The 9,650-nt window shown below is 58.4% G+C and overlaps 2 protein-coding genes across 2 annotated transcripts; both read left to right on the top strand.

Moving 5' to 3' along the window:
* Positions 1–1,017: 1,017 nt before the first annotated feature.
* On the top strand, positions 1,018–2,810 carry VTJ83DRAFT_1707 (uncharacterized protein; the record flags this gene model as incomplete). The annotated part of the gene is made up of 2 exons (XM_071007896.1): positions 1,018–2,478; positions 2,631–2,810. The coding sequence occupies 2 exons, from the start codon at positions 1,018–1,020 to the stop codon at positions 2,808–2,810; spliced, it is 1,641 nt and encodes a 546-aa protein (XP_070868247.1).
* Positions 2,811–7,762: 4,952 nt separating this feature from the next.
* On the top strand, positions 7,763–8,402 carry VTJ83DRAFT_1706 (uncharacterized protein; the record flags this gene model as incomplete). Its single annotated transcript, XM_071007895.1, has 2 exons — positions 7,763–8,208; positions 8,294–8,402. 2 exons carry the CDS (start codon positions 7,763–7,765, stop codon positions 8,400–8,402), a joined length of 555 nt encoding a protein of 184 aa, XP_070868246.1.
* Between the last annotated feature and the right edge of the window lie 1,248 nt (positions 8,403–9,650).

The raw sequence follows: 9,650 nt of genomic DNA, 5'->3' as shown, positions 1-9,650 counted from the left end.
CTCTTTCAAAGTCTTCTTTGGCTCACGTCCCCGGTCTCCAACATCCCACCCTCCCGTCGACACCACACCACAGCGGGAACCCACACCCGCACGCCCCCCCCCCCCTTGTCTTCAGCCTCTCTTTGCCGGTCTTGTCCAGAAGAGCACAGACAAAGCAACAAGACGCACGCAAGGCGACCATCACCGGCCAACATTACCAAGGATCCTCAGAAGCTCTCAAGTGCCGGCGCCAGAGACAGGGTTTTCCGTCTACATACTTACTGGGCCGTTCGTTTGATTTATGAGGTCAAACGGCTCTCTCCGTCCGTATCTCTCTGCCAACAACCGCCCAATCAATAACCCAGGACACCACCAGCAAGGCGACAACTAGCTGAAAAGGGCAGAGAAAACAAAGGGCGAGACACAGCTCTGACTTGTCTGTCCCGCACTGCACGTCTCTTTCCCTGACGCCCCCCCCCCCCCTTCTTCCCCCCGGGTCTCGACGACAGGGACCTGGAACCCCCTACAGCCCAGAGATCCAATAATCGGGAAACATCCAAGCCATAATTCAGAGGGCGATCGACGCCCCCACAACCTTGTTGCGTCCGAGCCCGAACTTCTGGGTTGTGCTGAGCACAGGAAGCCCACACGGCTGGGAAAGCCTTTAAGACCTCTGGGTGCGGCTGCTGCCTCGCTCGCATGGCGGTCCATCCAACGTTGTGGCTTCAGCCTTCTTGACACCCTACGACACCTATCTCTCTCTCCCTCTATCTCTCTCGCTCGCTCGCCGGCCCCCTCACTATTATACGCGCCAGCCTAGCTTCGACCGAGAGTTCGAGTCGCTGATGCTAGCCGCCTATCAAGGACGACTTGCGACAGCTGAAGCCTCTTGTCCAGACCCAACAAACTCGACAACGACCCGGGCCGGCCTCGCGATAGAAGCGTCATTGCGCTCGCTGTCGGCGCCGCCTCTGCCTCCACCGTCAACCTCCTTCTGAACCCGCCGTTCCAGGCTGCACCATCAGCGAGGATAGGAGCATGGGAGCCTCGACCATCGGGCCCCAGAGACCGCCCCCGTTTCCGGACCCTCTCCCTCAGAGCACGCGGTACTATTCCAGCTACGCTTCTGACATCATGAACTCCATGCCCAATGACGGCCGCCTCGGAGCGCGGCCGCCCTCGCCCTTGACAGCCGGTCCTGCTCCCTCGCGGCCGCAGCCACCGAGTCTAGCTCCTGCCATTACCCATCTGTCCTCCGACCCGGAATCCGCACGAGACGCGCGCGCTCCCAGGTCCAGCATTCTGACCGCTTCGGGAGGAGTCCCGGACCCCTTTGCCCAACCGCCCGGTGGTCACGCCGGCAGCCCCAACCCGTCGCAGCCAGGAGGTTCCTCCCTCTGGGGCCACATGACGGGATCATGGCCGACGCCGGGCTTGTCCCAGCAACACTCGGCGTACACGTACGGCACCTCCGGATCAACAGGCCCCGGGCCTTCAGGGCCCCTCGCTCCCCCGCCATACAACCGAGCGGCTGCGGCCACGGCGGGACCGCCGTACGGCTCCGCACAGCCCTCGCCTTCTCAACATCACTTTCCTGGCCGCAGCGCCTCGTCCGCGTCAAATCCGGAAAGCCAGCCACAACAACCACAACCGCCAACCCCGTACCAAGAACAGCAGGGCTTCCCAAGTCCGCTGGGCGTTGGTGGGGCCGGGACGGGCCCGGGAGCGCCAGGAGGGTTGGGATCCCCGCTCAACGCCCCGGCAGGCAACACGTCCTCGGGGCTCAGCCATCCGTACCTCGCCGCCACGCGCCAGACATCATCAGGACAGTCCGCAACCGGCCAGGGACAAGGGTCAAGCGCCGGTCCAGGACCCGAAGGGGCCTCGTACCGGCCACCGCCACCGCCATCCTCTGGGAACTACTACCAACAGACCTCGACGCAACCACAGCAGCAGACTTCGTTCCCGGCCTATGTCTCTTCTGCGACGCAACCACCGCAACCACACTCCATCGCGCCCGCGACAACCTCGGGGTCGCTTTCACGCTCCGGCTCGATTCCCGCCCTGGCAGCCGCCGGCGCCCCGGTCACCCCTTCTCTGCAATACTCTACCGGCCCCGGGCGCCCGACCATGGGCCCCTACGCGCCGTACAGCTCGGTCCCGGGCCCCGGTGGGCCGATCCTTAGCAACCTGCACAATCCGCACGGCCCGCTCTCTCTGGTCGGCGGGCCCGGCCCGACGCTCTCCAGCTACAGCCACCACCACCATCCACACCACCCCTTGTCTCACCACCCGCACCACCACTCGCTCTACATGCACCACCCGGCGCAGCCGCCCACGCCGCCCGCGGAGCGGCCGTTCAAGTGCACAGAGAGCGGGTGCATGCAGGCGTTTAACCGGAATCACGACCTGAAGCGGCACCAGAGGATTCACTTGGCCGTGAAGCCGTTTGGGTGCGAGGATTGCGAGAAGCGGTTCTCGAGGAAGGATGCTTTGAAGGTTTGTCACCATCTTTTGGCATGACATGGCATGACATATGACATGGCATGCCCCCCCCCCCCCCCCCCCCTCCCCACCATCTTTCTTGGGGAATACATACGCCTTTGATTTTCACGGTTTGATTCGGCTCGTGCTGACATAAAATGTACCAGCGTCATCGGCTCGTAAAAGGGTGCGGGAGCAACATCCACGGGTCATCCTCGAATTCAGCCACGGGGAGGGACGGGACATCGACGACGACAACGACGACAACGAACACGAACACAAGCACGACAAATCTCGAGTCGGACAAGGGACAAGGCCTCCTCGCCCCGCTGAAAAAAGAGCCCTAAACCCCCTTTGCGTTCGTCATTGCGCATTCCCGCCCGTTTTTCTTCTTCCCCTGTCGATGGACAGATACCGAGAACAAAAAAACCAACGAGGACGGGATCCCAAGAACGCGAACACCGGCGAGCGCGTGTACCTAACCACGTCCGGGTTGACATGCAAGAGCGACCGGTTTTCATATCGATTCGCCACCCCATGAGATAGCGGAGCGCGGAGAGACGATTCTACCCGCCTCTCAAGCACACAATCATATATCCCTGCGACGCCTCCTGGAGGTGGGGACTCGGGAGCACTCACTACTACTCTGGACGCGCGTCTGCGTAGGCGTGTGTGCTTGGGGATACTTTTATTCAAAAAAAAAAAGAAAGAAAGAAAAGAAAAGAAAACAGCTCGTCATGTTCACGGATCGATGCCGGAACCGGCGATGACGCTGTTGATTGGAACGGACAAAGATGTCAGGAGAAGGAAATGAATGGTAAAAAAAGGACGTAACCAGACGGTCGTGTGTGTGGGTGTTGTCTGTGCGCGTGTGTGTTTAATTAGCGCATTTCTTTTTGTTCTTCTGTTTCTGTTTTTTTATACCTCGATACCACTTGGCATTTCTGGTTGCTATATGTTCAACTAAGGGATCATCGGGAGGTTTTGGTATCTGGGCTGGCTTGTTAGGTAACGGGGGGCAACCCTCGGGTTCTAGAATCACCGGAGTTCCAGAGACAGACGCTGTTTGCTGGGCATTGCAGGTTGCATTGTTAATGGATATTATATATGGATGGATGGATGGACAACTATTATACGGACCTAAAGACTTTTTCTTCTCGGAACGGGGGGACAGCTGAAGAGGTGTATTTTGGGTCTTTCATCTTCACTTTTGCCTGCTATTTCATCGAAAGGATTTGCACCCTTTGAAAGAACAAAAGGGCTACTTCTGTGTAAGAATGGAGAGGAGGATCTAACTACCCTCTGCTACGAAGTCTGGGTGGCCGAGTGTGCGGGAAAACTTTCAGCGGGCGCACCACACCAACCAGGTCACTCTGCATGTCTATGGATTGCCCCCGGGGCCTTTCAAGAATAGAGACCCAACTTCACACCGACATGTTCAAACGGGGGTGGTTGTGTATCCTGGATGCCTAGCTGTTCCATACACTGCAAACAGAGTAGGGGCGGAAGAGAGGGGGACATGCAGGTTATGGTGTGTTGGTGTCGGCGTGGCCGATGCAGGATACGGATCAGACAGAAGAGGGAGGTCCTGCGAAGGAGGGTGGTGGTGTCTGCGTGTGCGGACGGAGCCCTGTCTGCCCTCCCTGCTCGGTTGCGGATTGGGATTGTCTCCTCCAGGCAAGCGATACGTACCAAAGCTCAGTCTCCTTCCTGAGGGGTGATCCTCCTAAAAGAAGGGAAGTGGAAGAAGGGGAACAGGATCGGTGTTGGATGGCAACGGGGGGAACAGAGTGCAGGTGAAAAATGCGGGAGCCTGACATGTAGTAGTTACTGTACCAAACTTGCTTGACGGGATGACGGAGTGACAACACGACTTGGGCGGTACCCCCTCACTCCCTGATTCCTCTCGTCAGCGGTAACCGGCTCAGCTCCCCTCGGTCTCTACCAAGCTCGGGTGGTTGGCGAGTATCTACGAGTTTTGCGGGGTGACGAGAGGACAGGAAGAGCCCAAATAGAGCTGAAGATGGGAAGCCCCGGGCCAACCAGTTCTGCTCATTCGGCCGAACGCGTTTGCCCGAAGCTGTCATCGCCGAGGGCGTCATTTGTCAACGTGGGCGACGAAAACAGGGACAAGGGTTGCGCGCGACATTCCTCCGACCCCCCCCCCCCCCCCCCACCCAACAAGCCGTGCAAATATCGCACTCTCTAGGTACACTCCGCGTCAGGCTGCTGCCGTGACGAAGAAGTCGCGTCCGATGCTGACTCTGTTTGTTTGTCGCTCCCTCGGCTGCGAGACTGTTGTCGGAGGGTGTTATACCCAGCGAGGAATGGACAAAGCAGCAGGGCCCGTGCCGCCTGGAGAGGACGCATCGGCCTGACGAACTCCCTTTGCGAAGCAAGATGTCCTGTAGGCGCATGCAGAAAGCAACGGAACGTGCTATGAAATGGATGGCGATTGGAATGTGATTCGTAACGCGCGCACCCTCGCCGACACCTGCCCTCATACGCAGGCCCATCGCTCCGATCTCCCGGTGACTTTTTCATGTGCGCCGGCGGCGTCAAACGCTGCGGCTGCGTCTGTGTCTGCACGCGAGCGGCTGGACAATCCGACCCGTCGGAACCCCTGTTTCTCCCCTTGCCTGGAGGTTTGCAGAGACCTGAGATGCGGCGCGCTCAGCCCGTCCCCGATCAGGATGTCAGAGGGGTGGGGAAGAGGGAGGGGGAGCGGTCAGCGTGGCTTTGTTGGGGTGGGAGGGGTGCCAGCCGGGGGGAAGGGGGGCGGAAGCCACCTTGCCTGAATGGTAGGGAGGATGCGAAAGGGAAACCCGGCAAGCGGGAGAGGGATGTTGTTGAAGAGCAGGGTCAGCAGCAGGCAAATACGAGGCTCTTCTCTGCTGTATGCGGTGCCAGGTAGATGGCGGGGGAGGATGAGGAGATGGATGCTGTCTTGCGGAGAACTCACACCAGACGGCCGTCAGGAGCTAGTAGAGAAACATAGAAAGGGAAACCGAGGGTTTCCAACCGTCCCTGAACCGTTGGAGAGCCGGCGGCAGCAAGCGGCGGCGCCACCACCATCGTGATGCGGTTCAGGAGGCTTTTGGCGCCGTTTCGGCGAGCCACATGAAGATGGGAGCACTTCCACAGTACGCTCGCGGCAGACAGTTGCAGACAAGGCCACCGTTGAGTTTGGCGCATATGAGCGGGTTGAACATCTGATTTCTTATGCAGCTTGAGAGAGGAGCGTTAAGCATCCGTCGTATCGGGCGGGAGAGGATCGAGCTCGGTCTCCTCGAGTCGACGGGGTCTTGCAGATGCCTATCTGGAATTAAGCGTTTCGAGTGTTTGGGATAAAGATGCCATCGTAATGGTCTGGCTGCATTCCTGTCGATTGTTTGGCCATGCCAAAGGTGCCCGCTCCCCTTTGCCCTTTGGCCAGAGTTGAGTGTATTTACAGGTGAAAGTGAAGGCATGAGACGACGTTCTGGCTTTCAGTCTCAACGTATTGTCACCGATAGGTTGTCCTGGGGGCCTGATATACGAGTTGGAATCCCCAAGGTGGAATCCCGAAGGGCCTCCCTGGCGCGCTTGAGACCCAAGTATCACGGCGAGCGGAACATTTCCTTCTCTAGTTGAGGAAGCAAGTAAGTGCGTAGATTGTACCTTGAACTGGGGATGTGGTGTAGGAAGGAACCCAAAAGCAAGTCTTCTCCCAACAACATCGTCAATGCCAACATCACATGTACTGTTAATTTCTAGTGCAATGCCTGTTCGCATGCTCGGAGAACTTGTTGCTAACTCGCTACAACACCATGCTATTAGATACCTACCTACCCGGCAGCCACCACTCTCGGCTCTTTGCCCCAGGGTTCAAGCACCGGCCAAGACGGGACGTCTAAATAACCACAACACGCATCCGTCTTGGTACAGCCAGGCATACCAGCTTACGACCCGAATGTGCGGGTTATGGGTCCCGAAGCGACATGCCCCCTGACCGACGTAACGCTGTCTGCGTCATACGCTTGGTGTTGCACGAGGCAGCACCCGGCGACACCACCGTACATGCTGCGGCCAGAGCAGAGAAGCAATGGGAGCGTGGGTATCCGGGCTTCCAGGTAGATTGCCGGGTGCGTGTTCCGGTACGCATGTCAGATCGATGTCGATGGAGGCCTCATAAAGATTGTGGTGCACGCAGAGAGAGGGGTTAACTAGCGGGAGAACAGTGGAGGGGAGGGGGGATCGATGCGCCGACTCCATCATGGAGGAGCGGTGCAGGGGAAACATTGTCACGTTGTCCTCTTCGCCAGAGACAGAGAGACATGAAAGCCTACACCGTAGAAGCTCTCCTTCGCCAGGACAGATGCCTCCCTCTTCATCTTCGCCAAGGACAACCCGCGAAAGGACTTTTGTTGTCAGCAGTGACGTCAACACATCGCTGCTGTACCGGACGTGGAGCTAAGACATCAGACAAGAAGAGAAGACACAGAGACTTGCCAGCCAGGCGATTTGAATTTTGGTACCACGCAGGTGAGAGCTGGATCCTCGCACAAGCCGCGACACTCATGAGTCGTGTTGTTGACATGAAGGGGTTCGTATTGGATGGGTCCCGTTCTGAGACTGCCGGTGTTGCGGCAAGACCAAGACAAGACATAAGGACGCGACGCGTGCAGTGCCTTGGAGGATTCAAAATCGAGACTGGCGGAGCGGAGGTTGCTGGGTTGCAATCCCCGCCACCAAAGTTCAGCCTTCGTCTTGTTGTTTCTCGGGCTCCTCTACCAAGTCAGCCCCCCCTCCCCCCCTTCTCCCCACGCATCGGCAGTGGAGCTGCAGGGCTGGGTTTCTCATGTGCCGCTCCGCATTGAGCAAGTTTTGTCACAACCCCATTTCAGCGTACCACCCGGGCCGCGTCGCTGCCGGCAGTACTTGAAGGTCACCGCAGCTCCGCGCCTGATCTTCCATGCTGGACTTGCGGTTTTGTTTTGTCCCATCACCACCGTTCTCCGAAGAGCCCGCTTGGGGGGTGGAAGAGCCCATTTATGTACCCAGCGACCTGAGTCGGGAAATTCCCCTCTCTCGAGATCGGCTTCGAAAACTCGCCGGTGTCCACACAAGGATTTCCATGTACCGCAGAACGACAGCCCAGGGGACTTGAAGAGCCGGACGCTTGGAGCTCCTCCATCTGCCGACAAAACACCGCCGACAACAACAGCCACGCCTAAAACGATCCCAACCCGTCTCCAACATGGCTCACTCACCTTTCTTCCTCTCCCCCCGACACGGCGACGGCTCCCATTCCGCCGGAATGGACCACTCCTCCTCCTCCTCCGCGGGCTCCGTTCACAACATGGCCGTCTTCCACGGCTCCATGAGCACCTCCCTCTTCAGCGCCGCCTGGACCCCCGGCAACGAAGGCACCTACGCCGCGACGTGCATCTTCCTCATCGTGCTCGCCGCCCTCTTCCGCGGCCTGCTCGCCGCCAAGGGCGTCCTGGAGCGCCGCTGGCTGGCCCAGGAGCTGGCGCGCCGCTACGTGGTCGTCGAGGGCCGCGGGTCGCTGGCCGGGTCGCTCGCCGCCGACCCGGAGGCGAAGAAGGCGAGCCTGGTCTTGAGCGAGAACGGGGCGGAGGAGAACGTCGTTGTTGTCGAGCGCCGCGGGGCCCACGCAAACCACGCCCGGCCGTGGAGGCTGTCGGTCGATCCCGTAAGGGCGCTGGTGGACACGGTCATTGTCGGGGTTGGTTACTTGCTGTGAGTTGCTTTCCTCTTCGTTGTTATTTTTTTTTTTTTTTCAGGGTGCAAGTTTGGGTTCAGTCGTGGCTGACTCTCGCGATAGCATGATCGCCGTCATGAGCATGAACTACGGATATTTCCTCTCTGTTCTCGGCGGTACCTTCATCGGCACCCTTCTTGTTGGGAGATGGATCTTACCGACCGAGCACTGAGACAGCATCGGGGCCGTCATCATTGTGATTTACAAAGCCTTCGCGGGCGGGGGCAGATGGCATGGGTCGGCGTCACGGCGACGATTTGAGTTTACATCCTTTTTTTTTTTTTTTTTTTTTTTTTTGGTATACCAGCAATCGGAGTCCTCTGATTTGATGATCGCTTCCCCGCGTCGCGATGCCTTTGCCGTGGTGTTCCCCTCCTGGGAGGCTGTCTTTGTGAATTCATCAGGGCGGGGTCGAATGAAAGTCGTCAACGACATGTGAGAGGTGTAGCCACCGGGCGGGAGGGCAGGCTAGCGCCAGAAACTTGCTCAAACCCGCGCACCTTGCTTCGCTCCCTCTGACGAGGGTTCCTCGTCCGGGTGCCAAGCCGTCCAGCCAACTCCCGCCCGGCACTCTTCCGGATCCGGAAGGGCAACCCAAATCCCCGGGTCCGGCGCCCTGGCACCATACCTATGTACGGATGTTTGACTTAGCCCAGGTAGGTGGTCAACCGCCGGGGTCGAGCATGGAATGTCTGAGATGCGAATTCTAGAAGGGCATGCGATGCTATGAGCACCATACGACCTGGACCTATGTTCTCCATCCCATCCATGATGCGTACTGTACACCACGTCGGACACCTTCCTGCGCAGTAGGTATCCGGGACTCTGAGCAGTCGGCTTCTGCGCGCGAGCTGGGAGACCCGTTAGAGCAAACGCTCAAGTACTTTCTCAAGAAAGGATAAGAGAAGCAAAAAAAGGTCATTCGAGCAAACGGTACGCATTTCTCTTCTGTGATATCCATCCATCCTTCCTTCCTTCCCCCTATCAATACGTTCATCTCGCGGGCGTCGGGTCGCGAAGGGTCGCGGATCTCTCCATGCCAAATTCGGCTAAATGGGTGCCCGTCGATACCGTGAGTCTCACTTCTTTCCGTCGTCATTGCCGGGGAGATATGGCTTACGCGAGAGAGATGGGCTGTTCCCGCTATTGGATACCTTACCCATCGAATGACACCTGTTGCTTTGCTCCCCTCATTAATCCTGGAGGGGTCAATGCCGTCTTCGATGTAGGCCTGTCCTCCATACATACCTCCCGTTGGTAGCACTCGGAATGCGATCCATACGTGTACGCACTTTTGCTTGTCTCCATGGGCCTTGCAAAGTGGACAGCGCTGCTGCAGACACCAAGCCCCTCTTCACAGCCTGCTTCCAGGTTGAGCCCCGTTCGTGTTTGGAGGCAATCACCTAGCCCGGGTATCCAA

This window comes from Remersonia thermophila, chromosome 2 (assembly GCF_042764415.1).
Source record: "Remersonia thermophila strain ATCC 22073 chromosome 2, whole genome shotgun sequence".
NCBI classification, from domain to species: Eukaryota; Fungi; Ascomycota; class Sordariomycetes; order Sordariales; family Chaetomiaceae; genus Remersonia; species Remersonia thermophila.
Note: the sequence above shows the minus strand (reverse complement) of the source record. Positions and strands in the feature narration are given on the sequence as shown.